Below are 22,427 nucleotides of genomic sequence, written 5' to 3'. Positions count from 1 at the left end.
AAAATTTATCAGGCTTTTTTTTGTGCCAGATAAAAGGGTGGAGATTGGGCTCTAAGAAAAGCCGTCTCGGGTGTGGACCAATCAAATTCAAGGACAGTGCATATTATCAGAGTTGTCTTATTTGTTTGCATTTTGACGACTGGTGTTGTGGTTATTGCAAACATGATCCCTTGTATAAAGGTGTGAGTTTTTGTGCCAGATAAAAGGGTAAAAACCTATTACTATACTTTACCAGGCTTGTTGGGTATTTCTCTCCCCAGGCCGCCGCGGGGTGGATTTCCACACAGCTCTCTGATTGACATGCTAATTTCTCTGCTCCAGCAGACCTACCTCTCTCTTTGCTCCCCCTCTCTCCCTACAGTGAGGGAAAAAAGTATTTGATCCCCTGCTGATTTTGTACGTTTGCCCACTGACAAAGAAATGATCAGTCTATAATTTTAATGTTAGGTTTATTTGAACAGTGAGAGACAGAATAACAACAACAAAAATCCAGAAAAACGCATGTCAAAAATGTTATAAATTGATTTGCATTTTAATGAGGGAAATAAGTATTAGACCTCTCTGCAAAACATGACTTAGTACTTGGTGGCAAAACCCTTGTTGGCAATCACAGAGGTCAGACATTTCTTGTAGTTGGCCACCAGGTTTGCACACATCTCAGGAGGGATTTTGTCCCACTCCTCTTTGCAGATCTTCTCCAAGTCATTAAGGTTTCGAGGCTGACGTTTGGCAACTCGAACCTTCAGCTCCCTCCACAGATTTTCTATGGGATTAAGGTCTGGAGACTGGCTAGGCCACTCCAGGACCTTAATGTGCTTCTTCTTGAGCCACTCCTTTGTTGCCTTGACCGTGTGTTTTGGGTCATTGTCACGCTGGAATATCCATCCACGACCCATTTTCAATGCCCTGGCTGAGGGAAAGAGGTTCTCACCCAAGATTTGACGGTACATGGCCCCATCCATCGTCCCTTTGATGCGGTGAAGTTGTCCTGTCTCCTTCGCAGAAAAACACCCCCAAAGCATAGTTCCACCTCCATGTTTGACGGTGGGGATGGTGTTCTTGGGGTCATAGGCAGCATTCCTCCTCCTCCAAACACGGCGAGTTGAGTTGATGCCAAAGAGCTCCATTTTGGTCTCATCTGACCACAACACTTTCACCCAGTTGTCCTCTGAATCATTCAGATGTTCATTGGCAAACTTCAGACGTGCATGTATATGTGCTTTCTTGAGGAGGGGGACCTTGCGGGCGCTGCAGGATTTCAGTCCTTCACGGTGTAGTGTATTACCAATTGTTTTATTGGTGACTATCGTCCCAGCTGCCTTGAGATCATTGACAAGATCCTCCCGTGTAGTTCTGGGCTGATTCCTCACCGTTCTCATGATCATTGCAACTCCACGAGGTGAGATCTTGCATGGAGCCCCAGGCCGAGGGAGATTGACAGTTCTTTTGTGTTTCTTCCATTTGCGAATAATCGCACCAACTGTTGTCACCTTCTCACCAAGCTGCTTGGCAATGGTCTTGTAGCCCATTTCAGCCTTGTGTAGGTCTACAATCTTATCCCTGACATCCTTGGAGAGCTCTTTGGTCTTGGCCATGGTGGAGAGTTTGGAATCTGATTGATTGATTGCTTCTGTGGACAGGTGTCTTTTATACAGGTAACAAGATGCTCGTTACCTGTATAAAAGACACCTGGGAGCCAGAAATCTTTCTGATTGAGAGGGGGTCAAATACTTATTAAAATGCATATCAATTAATACAATTTTTGACATGCGTTTTTCTGGATGTTTTTGTTGTTATTCTGTCTCTCACTGTTCAAATAAACCTACCATTAAAATTATAGACTGATAATTTATTTGTCAGTGGGCAAACGTACAAAATCAGCAGGGGATCAAATACTTTTTTCCCTCACTGTATTTAAGGCCTCGGCATAGAGGCGTTGGGTCGTTGTGTGTGTATGTTGTGTGTCTCTCTCTGTGTGTCTCTGTGTTGTCTCTCTCTGCTTGTGAGTCTGTCTGTGTATCTCCGTATCTGTGTTTTGTCTCTCTCTCAAATTTAGCAATTTTTGGAAGAATGTAATCAACCAGGTGAGGTGCTAACTGTTGTGTTGGCCGACTCTCTTTGTTGTGTTGCATTGTGTTTCTAAGTTCACTAGGTTTGTTTTCTACCTGATGGCGGTTGCTGGTGTTGCGATCGAAACGTCGTATTCTATTCTTTAATTTATTTTCTTTCTACGTGACTTTACCGAAAGAACCAAAGAGTAATTAAATGGTGTGTTAACATTCACATAACTGTCCTCCCGGTGCTCTGGCGCAATGTCTCATGTTTTCTAAACAAATAGTGTAAATCCACCAGTTGATTTGAGATCCAATATCTAACCTCTCGAGCACGCTCGTGGTTTTATTGTACTTTATATACGGTGTATAAGAGCAGGTCAAAAGTAATGAGTGCAATACAGCAAACACATGCAACTGAGAATATTACAAATACCTATCCTTGTCTAGTGCTCATGAATGAACTGTATCCCACTTACCTGGAGAAACTTCCCGAGGAATTTCCACTGGCATTTTATTCACATTTTTATTACTGCCCCTGTTGAATACAAGGTCGAATAGACTGCTCACGCAGTGACGATGTTTAATCGCTGTCGTCATTGACGTACAACATTTGCTGTGTTGTGCGGTGGTGCTGCTCGTCTGGATTGGCAGTGCTGAACCAGTGCAGGAAATTCTGCATTCCTATGACTGGGACTTTGTTTTCAACAGATCTGACATGGATAATTGCTTTGCAATTCATGTCTGTGCCTCTGTGACAAACGTATATCGTTAGTTGCTGTCTTTTATGCAATCTCATACGCAGTGGGTTATATGTTAGCACGTGGTTCTTTTGTAATATCTATGTATTGTTTTGAGGTTCGGTGAAACCTTGGATGACTGAAGGAGTTTTCAAATAATAATAATACGCTTTTTCATATTTTAGAGAATGCAGGAGTAATGGTTTTGATGCTTGTTTTTTTTGGGATCTGATTCATACTATGTATGCATGTGGTCAACTGTAAAAAAAAAACTATCTAATTTTTGCATGGGATTGGTTGACCTCTAAATTTGCCATTATTCAATTGTTTCAGGTCTTTATGAAGATGTTATATATGTGTCGTAGGAGCCTGATAGGTCCAAAAAGTGTTTCAATCTTTAATTCTACAGTTTACTTTTATTATATATGTTAACATTTTTGTATGTAAGTTGGCTGAATGATGTTCACGGTTATTCCACCAAGCTTCGGAGATCTCCCCTTGTTTCATATTGCAAAGGGCAGTCTTTACTTGTTCAGTAGTGACATCAGGTGATTTAATTATTATTCTATTGATCAGTAAAACTATGGGAAATTATCGAATAACTGCACAATGACAGTTGCAAATTTGAACTCGGAAGGATTGCCAGGCGATTAAAAAAACGTTATATTATAACAAGGAATTTGTTGAACTGAATAACATAACTGAGTCATTTATAATGTAACAAAAGCTGAAGAGTGTGCAAATAAAGATGTAGCGATACAAACTCGAAATTTCACAGTGAAACCTGCAGAGGAGCACACGGATCGTGAAAATATCACTTGCGTTATACATTCACGAGTAATACATTCAAGTGGGCTTAGAAAGTACACATTGGGATACATTTTGATTGAATGGTGCAACGAGCAATGGAACGGCAATCAAATCAGAGGTGCTAATGGCGAGGAGATGTTACAAATAAGATCAAGTCATGTGCAAGAGTGAGACAAATTGTGGCTAGCTAGACTATAAGGGATAGTGCCGGCATAGGGACGCCTGTTAAATACACGTCGGTTTAGATAATGTGATGAATCACACTATGCAGTGTTGTTAGTCGTTTAAATAAATGTTGGAGTAACGCAGAAGTGGTTGTTATGTAATTAACGCACCTCCAGATAATGACTAACGTATACAAGGTTACAATCACCACGCCGTTGGCATGCGTTTGTAAAAATCTGCTCCGCTGAACAATGCACCCACACAACGATACCGCCAGTGCTGTGTTAGACAGTTTGTATTTGTCAAAATGTAGTCTACATTGATGCACAGCAGATACCGTTTTTTTAGATACAAATTAAGGCACCTGGGATTTGAACGAGCCAGAGGACCACCTATGGTGTATTTATTGACATGAAATGTGAACAAGTTTTATCTTTTGTCTAGAGTTGAGAACAATTCTCCCTCTCCTGGATGAAGCTACCCTTTATTTTGTCTTCCTGCAGGTGTCAATTGAGCAATGTAACAGTCACGTTTACGTGTACGATGTGATGTTATGCATTCAGAGTTATGCTAGCTATCTCTAAAGCATTGGAAATAAGCGAGCACTAAATGCCACTTCAGGTTTTTTTCTCTCTCTTTAAAACATCTATCATTGCGAGCAAAGAAATTGGTAAATGTCAACCATGGCTATACGGTGGCTCGGTTTTGGGAATACGTCGTAAAAAAGGCACTGCTACGTGCCATTGTGAAGGTTTAACTTGTCTCCCTCTGTGATTTAACCGCTTCGCCACTTTCGAACGCTCCTGAGTGGCACAGACCGGCCGACGCACGTGGCACTCAGAGGGACCCCGTCTGTGACTGCAGAGCGGCACAGTGCCATGTATCAGCGATCAGGCGTTTCTGAATGTGGCCCGTCAACCAAACCAGCGTACAAATCCTCCAGCGGACTCGGAAAAGTTTGGATCACATATGAGGAACTCAATATTTTGTAAAAAAAAAAATTCGGTTAATGAACGCTATGAATATGTAGTAATATATGTAATATATGTTATGTATGTCGCTATTGTTAACTTTCAATCACATTTCTTATGATCACTGTTACATTGATTTTATAGCATTATTTTAGTAATTTCTAGAAAGGTTTAGTTTTAGCCAGATATTTTTTTTTATGTAGTATAGAGTTAGACTTAAAATTTTTATCTAAATTGTGTTATGATTGTTATTGTGATCTAAACATCAAAATGGGATTTTTTTTCCACAGTTTAGTACGCAGCATAAAACAAATGGTGCTTTTTCTGGAAGATTGTATTGTTTTTGTAGGGGATGTCTCAATTTGTGTACAATAAATTATAAATGTATCTTGTAATTTTATTGTTTGTTGCGGTTGCACCCAAATCAAGAGCCGAATGGCTCACAGGATTATTCCAAATTAATGAAACTGAAACAAATCTTGAGCTGTTTATTTTTGTCTGCCCGTCCATCAGCAGCCATAAGTTCACATGACGGGTGAACACGGGATACATTTTGAAAAAATGGTTTAATGAGGTGACTGAGATCCTTCCGAAGCCAACACTGCTAAACACGTGGGTTTTAATTGCGGCAGTCACTCATGATAACACTCAGCTCTCACGTGTATCAAGGTAGTTTCAGCCCAAAAGACTGGATTATAAAGAGGAAACAACATCTGGAATGGGCATGCGGTGGTAGTGAGAGGGAACGAGGCTTGCTGAAGGAGTTGACCGAGGGAAGATTGTTTGGCAAAGTCCACGAGGAAGGAAGAGAACAGCGATGCTGGAGGGCGTTCAACAAGGACGGACGTACGGACAGGTGAAGAAAGCAGCGGGGGACAGAGCGACACGGAGGAGAGAATCGTGTCGCGCGCCTGTCTATGCACAGGCCATTAATAAATGAATCCCTTAATGACTGCACAAAAAATATCTATTTTCATTTAGTTCAGCATATTCGAGCTCAAAATGATCACAATGTTTGCGCCATACTGCGAGCATTGTTTTCAGGGAATGAGCGCGATGCCTCGTCTATTGCTTGCAAGTGAGTGGGATGTTAAAGTGGCAAGGAGTGGTGATGTATTTTCATCTTCCAGGGCCCCGCACTGCCGTTCGATGCGCCAATCGCTAGGCGCTCACCGTCGAACCCCAAGCACACAAATGTACCAACACATATCATGAAGCTGTACAAATCGCAGAGACGTACGGGTTCGAGGCAGTTGCGAAGAGGGGGCGGTTGCTTTAAGTTATTTTTATGAGGTGTTCGGGAGCTGCAGGGCAGAGAGCGGATTGATAGGAAAGGCAGGGTAAATGTGGTGATGAAGACACCTCACAGAGCGAGGGTGTTTTTGGCCTCACAACTTCCATTGTATATGGCCCGCAGCTACATGAAGCCTACAACTTATTAACGGCCGACAAACGAAATTTATCCTTCACAGCCCAGGCGTTGTTGCTGCACTAATTGGGTACTTGAGGGGGAATGTGTTCGACCTGGCAACAATGGCTTTCTAATGTTAGTGTCTCACGACAAGGGTGCTTTATTTTTCCATGACAAGTGCCTGAAGGTGTGTATGTGTGTTAATGGAGTGGCCCACCAAAGAAATGTTGTTATTCCTATTGGGCTCTCGGTTCAATAAAAAGTTCCCCAACCCGATTATAGTCGCTTGCAATAATGCATTGCTTCATCTATTTAACATTCTTAAGTTAGAAAAAATATGCGTAGGATTGTTTGTGAGAATCAATTGTTGGCTAAGTTATGTAAATGATATAATTATATGTTATCGTTATTTGAAGGCTCATTAAGCCAACATGACTGTACCAATGGGACAATAATACAAGAAAACAATGTGGAAAGGAAAGAGTTAAAAACGAGGCAAAAAATAATTGATTGCATCCAATCACTATCCAGAAGTGAGTCAATATATTGAATCCGTGGATTGGGGTGGGGGAGAGCTTAAATCATGATTGTTAGAAAGAAGAGGAAGGCCGTTGAGTCTTGAGCCTAGGATTGATCTAGAACTGGAGTCTGCAGCACATGCAGCCAGGAGGAGGGAAGTCTAGAATGCCGCCGGCAGCTTTGGAGAAGGAGTTACCTCCCATTTAACAGATGCTGATGGGAGGCTTCGACAGGAGAGACCTCAGTTACCGGAGCAGAGGACAAATGGAGGGGAGGGCGCGTGATGAGAGTTGCGTGAGGTGAAGTGTCCATGAAGGATATTCCGTGGAGTGCTATCCAATGCTTTGTTGGGGATCTTCCCCGCGTTCCTTGGCATGATGTTCGATGTTTTGGTCTTAGTGCTGGAAGCTCCAGTTCTCTGGATACCCATCGCAGAGATGTGCAAGCACAACCACAAAAATCCCACGTAGTAGTGGTACCATCTGTCATTGATCTGCATCTGGATTGGTAGCCAGTGAATGGAGTGTTTGTATTAGGGTGATGTGGTCATATTTACTGGTGCGGGCGAGAAGTCTGGCGGTGGAATTTTGGAATCATGTGGAGTTTCCAGGTGAGGGAATCTGGGTGGCCGTAGGGAACACAGCAGTCATATGCGATGATGGTTGAAGGGTCTCAATAGCAGAAAGGGTAAGCAAGTGACTGATCTGGGAGACGGACAGGTAGAGGTGGGAGGAGATCCTGCAGAGTGGAGAGACGTGAAAAGAATATGAGAGCTCCAAATCAATGACTCCCAAGTTTTCGGACATTTTCATCAATGTGATGTCAGAATTTAAAAGCAGAAACTGATGGCTTTACTGAGGCTATGGTGGAGTTAACGAAATTTGAGCTGGGAATAAAAACGATTACATTTTTGGTTGTTCTGTGTAGTCATATTACTCCCAGTCACTTGACGATGTGTGACAGCTGACGTAATGAAAAGCTTACACTTTTCTGCACAGGAGGTGAGGCCTTAGGTTAGAGTTTGTGGAATTCACAGGTGAATTTTGCTTCACATGAACAAAGTGTGCATGGTCTAATGATGCACGTAGTCTTATTTATTTAATTAAAATCCAAATTACAGAGTAAACACGGAATTCGCTTCCTGTAAAATTGTTCTGTCTTTGAAATAAGTATGTGTTCAGGGAGCATATCACATTCGGATATTTAAAAAAAAGAAATAACGTGAAGAATGTTATTTTAAACGTTTCATTATTTCCATGTTTTTTTTATTCGTCCGTATAATGCATTCGCTAAATAAAAACTCGCAAAAGATTTGCATTAGGTATCCTGTAACATCACTTTTCTCCTCCCCGTGTGATCACATCAAAGTGGAAAAGCAATCTGACACCTGCCGAAAGTGAGTGCAAGTGACTGCATAGATGGTCATAGCGGATTGCATAACATCATTCACGTCAACGTTTAATACAGTTTCTGCATTCGAATGATGTAAAAACTAAAACTTGAGATCAACGATATAAATTCCAAGGACTGTGTTGGGAGTTCGTATTTTCCTTCTTTTTTTGTCATAAAAATACTGTTGTATACTATACAATGTACATGATATGCAGCTTCCAAAGGTGTGCAATTACTGCACTTTCAGATACACTCATGCATCAGGTTAACAGTATTCTGTCCACAAGAAAAACACAGCGCATCCCTCCTCTGATTACACTCTCAACTATATAAAGTGTTTGACGCACAGCCAAATACAGAGCCTACAAAACACAGCACACACGTCTCCCCAACTCTCTCTCTCCCTAATTTAAATATTCCCATAACCCTCCCTTCCGTGTCAACCCCAAGTATGCATAGTCAGTTTCAAATTGTTAATGTTTATTCATGAACAGCGTGATAATGATGCTTCGTGCATTTGTAAACTTTCAAAAAGATGTTACCACTTTAAAAATATCTGTCAAATATATAGCACAATAGGCTTCCGGTGTATTCATGCTAATTGTGCTATATTGTCATACGACTGTTTAACTACAGAGTAAAAATTCACAAATTATAATCGTTAACTGCTGTACCGCTAGCTTACACGTGCAATGTTGTGTTAACAGTCTGTTACATTTTGCATCTTTATTCGTAAAAAAAACACACACTGGTGGTAGTTCATCCTGAAACACACCGTATGTATAGTTTCATTTCAGTAGCCGGTCTCAAATGATTGAACTTATTGCAAGGCTGCTTCGACGCATAACGCCGGCATCATTTCAGCATCGGTGAGGCTTCCAAAGGGCATCTTCTTCATCTTGCATGAAAACCCTGCGAAGAAAAAAAATCAATTAAATATATCTGGTTTGGCAAATGTAAATACAGACATATGCCCTACATGCAAATATGAAAGCAGACAAATACAGATTAACACGAGAGTGGCATTTATGATGAGCTCCCTAATGTGTTTGCGATGCAACATTTGGACTAAAACGTGTTTTACATCACGCCGTAGTCTTTCTCTATTTTACATGATTTTCCAGGAAGCCACTTTGAAGACGAGCTTCACGGCATGGCGGATCAATGCCACACTCCTGGTCACCGTCCTCATGTGCGTGACGTGAGGAGCGCACTTGTAGCAACACGATTAAGAGCACTGCAATCAAATGCTGTCGGAACACTGAGGCTGGCACGAGATCGTCGGTTGTATTCTGGGCAGCAACTTAAGAATAACACCGCGTCCTCGAGGCGAGCGAGTTTTGGAGGTCACCAAGGACTGCACAAAGTGGCACACAAAAAAAAGTAGTGGAATATTGTTTTTGTTTATTTATTTATTTAAGCGGACCTCGATAAAGACGTGACACTGAGTGGCTCCATCGTGTCGTATTGCAGGCAGGTGTCGTGGCCGTGATGTGGGGCTGCACTGACTGTAAAGGATTTCCAAGAAGCAAGAATCGTTTTTCCCCTTCGTGACGTGACTCCAGCGACACAATTTGGTAATAATTTGTGATTATTATATATTATTATTAATACATGTATTATATACAGAACCTGCATTTAGGGGTTTAAGAACACTTCATTTTGCTCATACATCATACAAATCCCTGCTGTAAGCCAGACCAGCGTCATAAGCAAAATATGCTCAAAACTGTGAGGTTAATTAAATATTAACACTCATTCTCCCTCCTCCAAAAAGGTTGATTGGAGGGATAAAGCATTGTGAACTGGCGCACAACAGAAATGATTGCGCCATGGTCTCCTTAGCGTCTCCCCGTAGTGCCGTGCGCTGCAGCTGTGTGGTTTCGGGAAGCAATCAGAGAGGACACTGCAGTCTCAACGTCATCGGCCTTGCAAGGTCATGTGCTCCTCAAGCAACAAAGTAGTAAAATAGTGTAAATACGTATGTTCTAAACTCAAATTACGGGACATTTAGGAGAAAACACAAAATGTATAACAGATGTATGTTTCATAAAAATGGCAGATGCCAAGCACAATAAAACAAGGCTGCGCGAATATATGGCATGTACAGTATGTTGGTAGTGATCACACTTCCAAATTAAAACGTTCAAAGTGTCACCATGTGTAAACAAGCATAGGGGTGGCGCGCATCTCTCTGTCGCGCACAGTGTAACTTACTTTGTTGGGACGAGTCAATTTGAACGATTAACTTTATTTGTAATACCAGAATTATGATTGCAGTACCACTCCATGTATTTTGTATATACTCACTTGCATACGACGAGTGAAATCCTATATGTGCATTGTCCAAACCCAGTAGGATTTATCATCTAGTCTATAATGAAAACAAAAACGACAATATCCCAAATTTACCATTTGCATTACAGCCAATGACAAAATAAACATAACTTTTTGCTATTTGCAAACTCGAAAGTAACATTTTAAAGACATAACACAATTTTCATTAAAATAAATACCGTACACAAATTTTTGTTATTGTTATCGTTCATGATAGTTCACATTTTTTTTGTACAGAATTCGTAATTTTTTCAGGCCTTCATACCTTGTAGTGCAGTCTCTGTGTTGCATGAGGAAATTCCCTGCTGTATGAGGTCATCTCAAGATATCAGATTCCTGTAAATAAAAATAGACTTGAGTGACTTCCAATTCTTCAGCACGCAAAACAGGCCAGGGAAAGATATATGGCCAATAACTACACAATTATATTTGCAGTAACAACCCATATATATATACAATTAACACCTTTTTACGTGAAATTGCACACCTTTTCAAACGTATGATCACACCTGGTGAACACAAAAATACTTGTGATTTAGATTCAAACATTTCTGATTGACGTAATTTACATCAACGGAGGTTGAAAGAGAGAAAACGTCCTTTTAATCGAATCCGTGTTTTCATGGCTTGTATAAATTATCCCATTCGTTTGTGTCAGTGTTGTGTGCATACTTATCAGCTCTATTACTGCAGCCTAACAGAGCGTTAAGCCACCATAACTGTCGCAGATTGAATTCGGAGACATGGTTATGCACCGTGGAAATTAATCGCAGCCTCTTTGTTATTTATAAAACGTTGCAACTTTTCCTTCATCACGGCTCGTCTTTAACTATCATAATCGAATAACACCCGAAGTTCACTTATCGTCCACAACATTGATGTGTTGTATATCAAGCATAAAATACTGAGCAAACATTGACGTGCAAGAATACATCATGCATCAGACTTGTAGCATGCAGACATTTGTATTGTATCCATTTAGCAAAACATCAAAGCACATATGGTTGCATTTGTAGGTGTCATGTGTCAGATAATGAAGCTAACGCCGTAGCATTACCATTGAGGATGGCGGTAAATATTGGGTTCTTTTGGTGTCTCTTCTAACATTAGCTTCGGCATGTAATGCTTTAAAACGTTAGAAGGTAAACTCACGCATACTTTAAAACGCCACTTTAGAAGGAAATTTTAAGAATTGCTATGAGCACACATTAATTCTTTTATGTACGTTTAACGTATGAAAGGTATGTTATTTATCAATTATTTATTTACTTAAAAAAAAAATGTTATAATTGTTGGGTGTTGTTATTATTATAATTGAGCGAAACCGGTCTGTAAAACTGGTGTTAAATTGTTTCAAATCAGTCTCAGTTGCTATCGGTTTAACCGTAAACAAAACAACTTTAGAGTGCAGATTTAGGGCATTTAAACAGAGCAATAAGTATTAGTAAATGGTTTATTGTACTGCATTATGGTTACCTTGCTAATGCTGGGCTGCTCAACATTTAGGGGCCATCCTTTGACTCCTTCAGATGGGCGCTACAAATCATTCCTTATGAACAGCTCACTTAAAGAGAACTTAACAAGTTATTTGTTTGAAGCATGGCATGCAACCACTTGTGTATAACTTCCCTTTGTAAGAAGCTACTTATTAACAGTTTCGCTTAAACAGAGCAAGAAAGCAATAGGTTATATTCCATATCTTACTCGAACAGTTAACATTTTAAGCACATGCTTGTATGTGTTAACATTCACTTTCTTAGAGAGGGCCAACAAATGGAATGTTTGAAAACAATTTATCTTTTTATTTTATTAATTATAATTAATTATAATATTATTTAGGAATGCTTTAGAATAAATTTAGAATTATGATGAGCTTAAAATGTTTTAGCTTTATAGTGTGACAAAACCTTCCGAGTTATATTTTTTATAACAGCATTATCTTTTTGAAGTCACAATAATACATTGTAAAAGTACAGTCCATTCCATTTAGTTTGTAGCTTTTAAACGTCTGCTTTATTTACATGTTATGTGTTTACAGCTCTCTTCCGCGTCAATGATCAGCTACAACACTTACAACAGCTAGGCAGGTATATTACTTCTAAAACTGCAGACATTGAATTTTTGCATAAAAAAATTCTAGCTTTAGTTTAAACCGTAAAAATTATATTTTACCACAACAATAAGTTCATGTTTTAAGCTGAATTTAAAGTGATTATGTACAATTTAGAGCTTTGCAGTACCACTGTACTTTAACCGGAGTAGACCGAACAACTATGTAATCAACACGTTTCATATTACCATTGAAACTGCTTATACTGCATTATGCTTCCGATTGTTCTTATAGAAAAACACAAGTCGGAGAAAAATCATCAAAAACATTGGGCACACAGTTATTTATTAAAATATATGTTTGAATGTGATGGAACACTCTGTAATGAAATGGACTAATTTTACCAAATCGAGTTCACATTGACATCGCATGGAAAAGAAGAATTATAAAAAAAACTCTAAAAACAAATACATATATCAATAACCAAGTAGAAAGGGAATAAAATACGACAATAGTGCGCCTCTGCCACTGTCTGTATCGGCCTGTGTGCGTGTGTGTGTGTGCACGCAAGAGTGCATACAAGATCGACATTGTGTGTGTCTATGTAAGTGTTGGAACAGCGGTAATGTTCGCGAGCACACGAGCATCATTATCTACCATACGGATGCTCTCTGAAAGCAGCTTTCACTGCTCTGGCTGGCAGGGCTTTCAGATGGCCATTGGACCCTGCCCAACCATTTTCTCCTACAAGGCACAGAAATGATAAAAAAAAAACAATTATTGTCTTTGCAATGCTCCACTGCTGGGCTTTACAAAACTTTCCATTTCAAATTCAGCAGCTGCTCAGATTTTATATCGCTTGAAGGTGCAGTTGCACACAAGGGACGAGCCACATTGCCGAGTGTTGCAGTTAACATAAAGCGATTTGTTAAAGCAACGTGGATATTCACTCGTTTCGGACAGACAGGAAACTTAACTCACTCGGTCGAGGACCCATTGCTGTGTCTTATGCTTAGGGTTTCCAACCATTAATAACGTTAGTCTCTTGGGCGAATATGAGCCCCCGCCGTTTTTAAACCTCCGGTCAATCGGCGTGGGTACTTATTAATGTTTTAATAGGATTACAGTGGGTTTTTTTTCTCACAACATCCTGATTCATTTGTTACTGAAGGAGCATTTTATATTCCAGCACATTCGTCTTGTTTTACCGTGGTCCTTACCGTAAGACCCGTACTCCTCTTGCCCATATCCTGCGTAGTATTCACTGGCACTGTTTCACAACAATGGGTGCGCACGCCACATTTTCACGTTCGGATTAAAAGGCACAATCGTGAACGTGCAATCGCCTAATGCAACTTATAAAATCAACATGCATTTAGAGTATTTGGCCGCTATAAATGTCCACGTGATAAGCTACTTCGTTGGGCTAGCATTTGTGATTGTCGGGTCGCTTCTGAAAAAGAGCTACATAGCTCAGTGGGCCTTACCTGGTGAAATAAAACGTAGTTTTTTAAAAATATATAATAAATATTTTGCACAAAAAAGCATGCTTTACTTGCCTTTGTGTCTGCGAGGGGAAAGTGCCGTCAAACGAATCTTCGTACTCAGCGATATATCCATTTTCGTAATCCTGACGAACATAAAAAGGGGAGAAATCTGCGTAAGGGGCCTCAAAGCAGAATGCAAGGTAAGTTTGCATATCACAACAGTGAGTTGTTGTGCATATCATTATGTTGAACAAGCCGAGTTCAAAAACCAAAGACTGTCCATGTCAATGGAATATTAACAGCAGCAATAATAGAACAGGTTTAAGACTAAAACATTATATTTACACCAACAAAAGAGTGAATCATACTTATATGGAAAGACTGTCCCAAAAAATATAGTATGCAGTGTATTATATAGCTATTGGGCATCACTAATTAACATCTACATAAGCAGTTGCCAATCATTATGAAGAGCTAAACGGTCCAATTGCTGAAAGATACAATATTCCAACTCTGATACCTGGTCCCTCCACATCAATGTTTCTCATGAGTGTTTGTTTGAACAAAGCAACCTTGGGCAAGTTCCAGTTTCACGGGGTCTCATCAACAAGCTATGGCCTCGTGCAAATGCTACCCGGTGCCCTAGCGTTTTGGACAGACAACGTCCGTGATTAACGTACAAAAAATAATAAAGTCGTTGGAATGCGCATCACACATGCTCCTATTCTGCTTCAAAGATCTATGCAAACAGTAGAAGGGAGGAATTGATCTAACTGCTCAGAGGAAATAACATTTCAACTATGTAGAGGCCCGATTTGGTGCTTTCATGACTGCAGGAATTACTCTTTGTTTTTTTCGGTAAAGTCACGTAGACTTTACCGAAAAAACCAAAGAGTATGTAGAGGCCGTCGGGAAGGTGACCCCTTAACGTGTTTATTCAAGGTGTCGTTCGAAAGGCGTGGGGAGCCTCTCATTGACTCAGCAGTGAACCCGATTTATTCTAATTGGCTGAGCAACACAACTAATTGGCGGAGAAGTGGCGGAGGGAACCTGCGGGAGGTGAGGGGCCTCAGGGTAGTTAAGACAGAAGCGGAGGGAACTCAGACTGTTTGGCTCAGGGGACTGGACACTGTGCGCATGGTCAGTATAATTTTTATTTACCAGGTAAGGCCCACTGAGGTATGCAGCTCTTTTTCAGAAGTGACCTGCCCACAAATGATAGCTCAACGAAGTGGGATGTTTCTAAATGTGGAGAGTAGGACCCGGAGAAAAATCCACACGACCACAGGGAGAGAGATATGAAAACACAAAATATACAGGCGTTAGGGTCGGGATCGAAACCCCACGACCTGCATACCAGGTGAGGTAGTTAACATCTCGCCACCACGGGCGCCCCTAATAAAAGTCGTATCCATGACTCGACTCAGGTGCGCCACACTCCCTTGCGTGAGGTAGTTAACATCTCGCCACCACGGGCGCCCCTAATAAAAGTCGTATCCATGACTCGACTCAGGTGCGCCACACTCCCTTGCGTTGTCTCCACACGGTGCCTCTCAACAAGCGCCGCTGCTCCGGCGACGCACGTCGAGCCTGGGAAACGCGGGTCGGCACCGGGCCCGTTCACTCACGTAGTCTTCCTCGTAGGCCTCCTGAGCCAACGGAGGTGGCGGGGGAGGAGGAGGCGGCGGGGGTGGCGGCGCCGCTCGGTACGCGGCTGCCGGCCGAGTTCGAGGAGGGGCCGGGGCTCCCCTGCCGACAGAGAGGGGGGGCGGGAGCCCCCGGGCCAGGGGGAGGCCCCGCGGGGCGGCCGCCACTCGCAAGACGGCCCTGGGGCCACACGGGTGAGGAGCAAACAAGGAGAGGCACACGAGGGTTCGGGTCATGATGGTAACAACAACAAAAACACAACGGCCTAATGCAGCCGCAAAGGACTGTCGTGGCAGTGCTCTCCGTAGCTTTCTCCCGACATGTCACATTGTGGCCGCGTGCTCTGCCATCTCACTCCACGTGCTGGGAGCATCTTCACGAGCTGAACTAAAAAAACGACGGACACCGTGCCGAATAATGCACGCTGCAAGCGGTGTCGCCAAATGTCACTTGAACGTCACTCCTTGTTATAAAATACTTCGAATAGCAATATCGAGCAATTGTTACTTTTTGCTATCTGGCATACTTTGACATTTTTCGGCCGACTTTTTTTGGCAACTTTCGCATGTCAAAATAATGACATCTAGCGACTTTTTGATGTTTATCTGGCGACTTCCGGCTTTGTGGATTTGACAACGCCGGTTACAACTCAAAAAACATCGGAGCTATGCAGTCCACAATTGTCCCTGTGCTCAAACAAACGTTGAGTGGTGCTCATCGCCACTGGTGGTCATTAATAGTGGGGGAAATTCTACATTCATATGGCAAGGATAACTCAATTTTAAATATATGACTTAAGTGTCCATTCGGCGGTGCTCATCTGGTAGTATTAATTATATTAAACCCGGGAAGGGCTCAGTTAGCCTTGGTTGGAGTTTGAACTCAAAATCTCATTTTCATGAGATCATTATTCTGCCAGCTGAGCTAAATCCTTACATTGGTATTATTAATTGGCCAACTTCCATGATTAAGTTCCAGAATCAGGAAGTCAGCATCAGATGTTCATACAACATAATGCAGTATAGTACCGAGACCAATATAAATTCCCAGTGCAGAATCACTGTCAATATCAGGGTTCAGATGTATATATATGAGACTGTGTTCTTTATCTCAGACCAACTCAACAATTATTCTCTTGGTTCCTTGCCTTCATATGTGTGACACGCCGATTGTTTAATTGACACGGATGTTTTGCCCACCTTTGTTCACTATTGCATAAATTTTCAGGATCTTCAATTGACGAAGTGGGTGATATATATGATTGGTCCTGGATACACCGATCACTGATGTATCCCCATTCCTTTATTTCAGTGCCTTGACTGACATTTGGTTATTTTCTGCGATAAGCTTGTGTTTTTATTTTCTTATATAGTGTGGAAATCCCTTCATTGGTAACTTATGCAAAGTAATACCTGGGATGATCATGATGACGGTCGATGATGATAACATCGATGTCTAATAATGATAATGATGATGGGTGATAATTATCATTATAATGAGAATGGCTGCTGATGATAATGATATGGATGATGATGGCTGATGATGCTATGGTAATAATACTATGGCTGATGATAATCGTGATGATGAAAGGTGATGATGATGGTGCCATGGCCGGGTACCTGCCATGCGTGGGCATGGAAGGCAGGGGGCCCCGACTGTGACCCCCTCTGCTGAGGGTGTCGGCTCCCACTTCCACGTCATCCTCGCCCTTCAAGAAGCTGAGTTCCCGCAGCTGCTCCTGACGGATCTCGTCGTTATAGTCCTGCCCACGCCACACGTGGACTCAAGCTGAGCATCGTATCTGACACGGATTCCATGGCGCACATTTTCGTTGAAAGTGCCGGATCGCACTTGTACTTGTCAAAAATATATAGCCTGTAAATGTGTTTGAACGTAATGGTCCTTGCCATTATCCCAGAGATGTGGACGCAGTTCTGGTGGACCACGTAGAAGTTGAGCTATTTTGTAATACGGCTACCGATAGATCAGTGACTTGCAGGTGGGGGTGGGGACACGACCCAGCGGTTTGTTTTGCAGAGGTCCACAGGTAGAATCAAGTGGCGGCCCTGGTTATTACTGCGGGTGTATTAATCGTAAAATACGCTTAGAATCTGCTTCACAGTGGACATTAAAGATCGCGCAACAACAATCGCAAAAGTAGGCTATTGTGTGCCAGCGTCATCCAGATTTGCCGAATTTTAAGTTACCCGCAACTTACTCAATTGGGGGAAACATAGCAATTATTACTCCCTCCTGCAAAAAGAGTAATGAGACTCAGTGATGCTTTCCTCTGTAAACAGGCATAACAATATTGAATGGCCTGTAGGAGGCAATTTTGCAGAGAGTATACCATTACCTTACAATTTGGATTTACATAGCATCTAAACGTAATTGCATCTCACGAATGTGTAATGGTGATCTTTGTTCATCAGAGGGAATTAGGAAGTATAATGTAATATTTTGCAGACAGGAGGCAGTTGTAAGCAGCAGAGAAAGAAAAGGTATTTGCATAGACGGAGATGTATGGGACTAGTCTTGCTAACATGGAAGGGGTGGGTCAGCAATTAACCTGAAGTTTCCTAACCTCTCTTGCAGAGTGCAAGTGTTATCCCCTCATTGGTGTGGGTTTTCTCCACGCACCCCCATGTCCTCCACTCATGTCCAAAAACATTGAAATATTAATTAGCCACCATACATCCCAAATAGAAAACCCTGAAAGTGTTCTTGAGACTAAGTGAGATTTTTCCTGGTCAAGTAAATAGAGAAAATGTGGAATTAGTTCATTTTATTATAATTATTATGCACTTTTTTTACAACATTATAACTTTAGCAATATAATGATTTTTTTTTCAAAACCTACATTCGGGTGAAATTACGATTTTCTGTTATGGTCACTAAAATGTTCTAAGTTTGTGATCAACATAACCCGGAATGGTGAACCTCTGATTTAATTTTCACTATCAACATTTGACTGACAATTTTTTTATACCATTTTAAACGTATGACATTGTGCTGCATTCAAACATGTGGGACGGTACAGCGTTAATGCACTTAAAGCATAAAGGGAAGCAAAACATCTAAAGAAGAGTCATTTAATGCACACAGACTGACGCTTCATCCAGCACCTATGTTTATCACGATAGACAAAAAAACATCGAAGTGCACATTATGATGCTGGGTGAGTCAACAAAATTTGCCCGTCCCGATGTTTGCATGAAAGGGTAGCGTCATATTTACAACGGGATTGTTTTGCCTCCCCCGTGTAGTTGATGTGCTTAGTAACCCCGAACCACAACTGTAAGTGTTATAGGTTCATATCCCAGTTGGGCCTCAACTCATCCTCCACATTTGGCTAAATGATTTCCAATCTGTGGGAAGTTAATAAAACAGATGTTCTATCCAAGACTGGTTCGCTCCACAGGAATGTGGAATTTCAACCACTGGCTCAGGGCTGCCATTGCAGATGAGCACCACTCTCTGATATTTTTTTAGTAAGGAGACACTTATTATATGTAAATTCTATGATTATTATCCGTTACACAGGGAAGTCTCAATTTAGTCTCAAGAATATTATTGGTAGGGTCCTGCTTCGAGATGTGGGACCTTATTTTGTTGTTGAATATGTTTCTGTGTCTGACGAAACGAAAGCACCAGAAAGCCCTGACATGCAAAGGATCCACGTTGAAAAAAGTGCACTTTTACATCAGTAACAAAAGTAACCAGGTATACCTTTGTCTTACATATCATGCTTATGTTACATCGTAACGATTCGGCCAACTTCATCATTTGATAGTCTGATATTATGCTATTAGGCTTAAATATGAATGTATTAGGTTAGGTTGTTTGGGGGCGCCTTTGGTGCCCCTCAAATCCATTTACGGCCTTCGCCCAGGAAAGTCACAAAATTTGCACACGAACGATGTCTTCACACAAGCACCCGATGCTCCGTTTTGAAGTTTTGAAATGAAACATCTTTGAATTGTATTATGTTTTGCATTAGATAATTTAATTTCTTCATTAAAAGCTTATATAATTTTACATCTGGAAGACTTAATTGAAAACGGGCGTTCGGTTCAATGCGGACTTTCACCTGTTGGGATTGCGGGATCAAGATAAGGAGACATAGAGCTAGCCGTGCGAGAAGACCGCCATCTGCAGATCGATTCCAATGTAATCGAAGGTCTGTCCCTGCAACTTCTTGATTGTGATAGCGTATGCGGGGATAATGGGAAATTGTCGTCGCAAAACAAATGACAAAGTCGTGTCGGTGGGGGTCAAGTCGATTCTGGGAATCAACACCGAATCACCTCGGTTATACTGGGAGATGATCTGTGCCTCGATGAAATTTCTCACGAACTCCTCGACAATCAGTCGCGTGCCATTGCAAAGTCCTTTCTTTGGATCGACATTCCACAGAAGCATGATGACACCCTTCTTCAGCAGCAGGACGTGTGGTGGCATTCCCGATGGCGTCTGGTCATTGAGAAACTCGATTGTAAAATGTATTGTGTCACTGGGATCTTAGCTCACGACTTAATCGGCGCTGTAGTAGATGGCGGGCTCGCCAGGCATCTGTCCGATGCTCTTGCAGTTAATTTCGAGTGTCTGTGCATTTGTCGGTGCGACACTGACTCGCTTCGAAAGGTCGTCTATAGACATATCTCCAATGCTGGCGAAGATGGATTCGATTAGATCCTCCGGTGCCACCATCTGCTCCATGATTTGAATTGTGCTCTCTTCAAAGATTCCCGGCACTGGGGGCAAGCTGCCTGTTCCAACTTTAAGCAGCCATTCGTTGTGCTCATTTTGTTCCTCGCTGCGCATGTTTGTCGTAAGTATGAGCTGCGTGAAGTTCCTCCACAACCGGCTTGCCTTGATACAGCACTCAATGATGTCCATTCACGATCCTCGCGGCACAATGGGAAGAGTCTGTCGGAAGTCGCCGCCTACAACGAAGACTTTGCCACCGAATGGTTTCTCGTTGCCCATCACCTCGCGCAAGAGCTTGTCGATGCAGTGAAGTCCATTCTTCGGCAGCATAGTAATTTCGTCGATGATGATTGAAGCTTTGCGCAGAACTTCGGCTTGTGGCGATGCAGGCCGCATGGAAGAGACTGAAGTGTCGAGCAAGGGAACTGGAAGTTTTAATCCGCTGTGAACAGTACGTCCTCCTTTGAGCATTGTTTCGGCGATGCCTGCCATTTCAAATGGCCCCAGATGTACGCCATTGTGTAGAGGAAGGTCTTGCCCGAACCTCCAGGACCATCGAGATAGAAGCATTGGTTCATCACATTCTCGTCATCGACAGCCATGATGATCTTATTGAACGCGTCGAGCTGCTTCTCGTTGGAGCAACGCGAGACGTCGTGCACCCTCGTTTGCTTCCTCAACTTGGTCATACACACCTTCTTATGGTGGGCTTCCCTTTGGTGTTGGCAAGCCAATTGCTTTGCAAGAGAATCCGTGCTGCTAAAGAACGCTGTTCATGTCGTGAAGTGCTTTGTTGATCGGGGTGTCGTCGGCATCTCTTCACATGTAGTCGAGAATTAAGTCCAATTTGTGGTCCTCCCACAGCTTAAGAGGTGATGCGGGCTAAGAGAAGCAGCAGATGAAAGTAAACATCTCACACAACTGCTTCGGCATCATGTAGGTGCCGGCATCCGTCAGGCAGCAATCCCACTCGTCGTCCGAATCAAGAAGACCTCGCGCTGAAGCTGCTGCCTTGAAGCTCTCGCACACTACTCCGTCGACGGTCCGCAGTGACTCAAAACTGGTCGCACCTCGAACATGCAACAGCAGCATTCGAAGATAGAAACGTTCTTCATATTTGATGCTGACTGTGTACATGCGGGACACGATCTTGTCGGCTCCTCTCTGCCACTTCTGCCAATTGCCTCGAACGTAGATGTAGTGCTGTGGGATGTCCGTATAGAGCCACTGGCATGCGTCTTGATCGCTTCCGTTCAGCAAGAACCACGATTCCAGCTTTGTGAGACTGGTCTGTGCTGCTAGCAGAGCTTCCTCCTCATGTCCGGCTTCAAACATTATCGTCTGTTGGTTGGGCAGATGGACTGGCAGTCTCATCACCGTGTGCGAGCGATCGTGCATCATCGACTCGAGGAGCCGCCACATTGCCTCTGTTGTACAGCACGACGTATTGATTGTCCATCAAAACGCCTCTGATTTCTGCCTGCTCAGCGTATCGACGATGGTAGAGTGGGTAGCCGCTCACATTCGGGATTGTCGTGTTTTTGAAAACTTTTGCTGCACTTTCCGTCGTTCATGCAGGGGGCGCATAGGTTTGCAGCGCCGCACGGACCGTGCATCATGCATCTCGTGACAATATCGCACAGTCGTAGATTATCCCGTGTTGGAATTTCGGCGCACACAAATTGGTCAATCTGTTCGGCAGTTGTGAACTTGTGCTGAGCTCACAGAGTCACCAAGATGTGGGCGTGTGGAAGGCCTCGATTCTGGAACTCGATGGCGTAGACGTGCGCCTTCAAGTCTCCAAACACGCTGTGTTTGGTCAGATCGTTGATGAGAGCGTCCAACTTGATTTTGAATACACGCGCCACCAAGTCGGGTCAAGCTGATGGCTGATCACCCGGTCGAAGGTTGCCGGTGATTTCTGGCCAGCTTGGATTTGCGGTGAACGTTATGAAGAGGTCGGGTGCACCCCATCTCACAAAGATCGACAATGCATCGCAGCATCGCTTTGCGCATGTTTCTCGGCGATCCCTCGAAGCTCGAAGGGAGGATGACTGCGACGCCAGCTGCAATGTTTGCATTTTGGGCTAAGTTTGCGACGTGGTCTGCGAGACCTTGGTACTGCTCTGTTCGCGGA

At 42.5% G+C, this 22,427-nt stretch overlaps 1 protein-coding gene across 2 annotated transcripts in view; it reads right to left on the bottom strand.

Moving 5' to 3' along the window:
• Positions 1–7,910: 7,910 nt before the first annotated feature.
• LOC116942632 (KH domain-containing, RNA-binding, signal transduction-associated protein 2-like) overlaps positions 7,911–22,427 on the bottom strand; it is a 37,627-nt gene continuing 23,110 nt past the window's right edge. The window contains exons 6-13 of one of the 2 annotated variants that reach the window (XM_032954771.2): positions 17,200–17,342; positions 15,562–15,760; positions 14,006–14,076; positions 13,667–13,716; positions 13,104–13,190; positions 10,662–10,732; positions 10,370–10,433; positions 7,911–8,971 (exon numbers count right to left, since the gene is read on the bottom strand). In XM_032954771.2, the coding sequence (XP_032810662.1) occupies positions 10,725–10,732; positions 13,104–13,190; positions 13,667–13,716; positions 14,006–14,076; positions 15,562–15,760; positions 17,200–17,342 (558 nt within the window). In that variant the 3' untranslated portion in view covers positions 7,911–8,971; positions 10,370–10,433; positions 10,662–10,724. Of the gene's footprint in view, positions 8,972–10,369; positions 10,434–10,661; positions 10,733–11,872; positions 13,191–13,666; positions 13,717–14,005; positions 14,077–15,561; positions 15,761–17,199; positions 17,343–22,427 lie in introns of both variants that reach the window. The other variant, XM_032954770.2, reaches the window with a different exon arrangement.

The sequence above is a fragment of the Petromyzon marinus genome, chromosome 15, assembly GCF_048934315.1.
Source record: "Petromyzon marinus isolate PM22_M1 ecotype Great Lakes invasive population chromosome 15, UKy_Petmar_22M1.pri1.0, whole genome shotgun sequence".
Taxonomy (NCBI): domain Eukaryota; kingdom Metazoa; phylum Chordata; class Hyperoartia; order Petromyzontiformes; family Petromyzontidae; genus Petromyzon; species Petromyzon marinus.
Note: the sequence above shows the minus strand (reverse complement) of the source record. Positions and strands in the feature narration are given on the sequence as shown.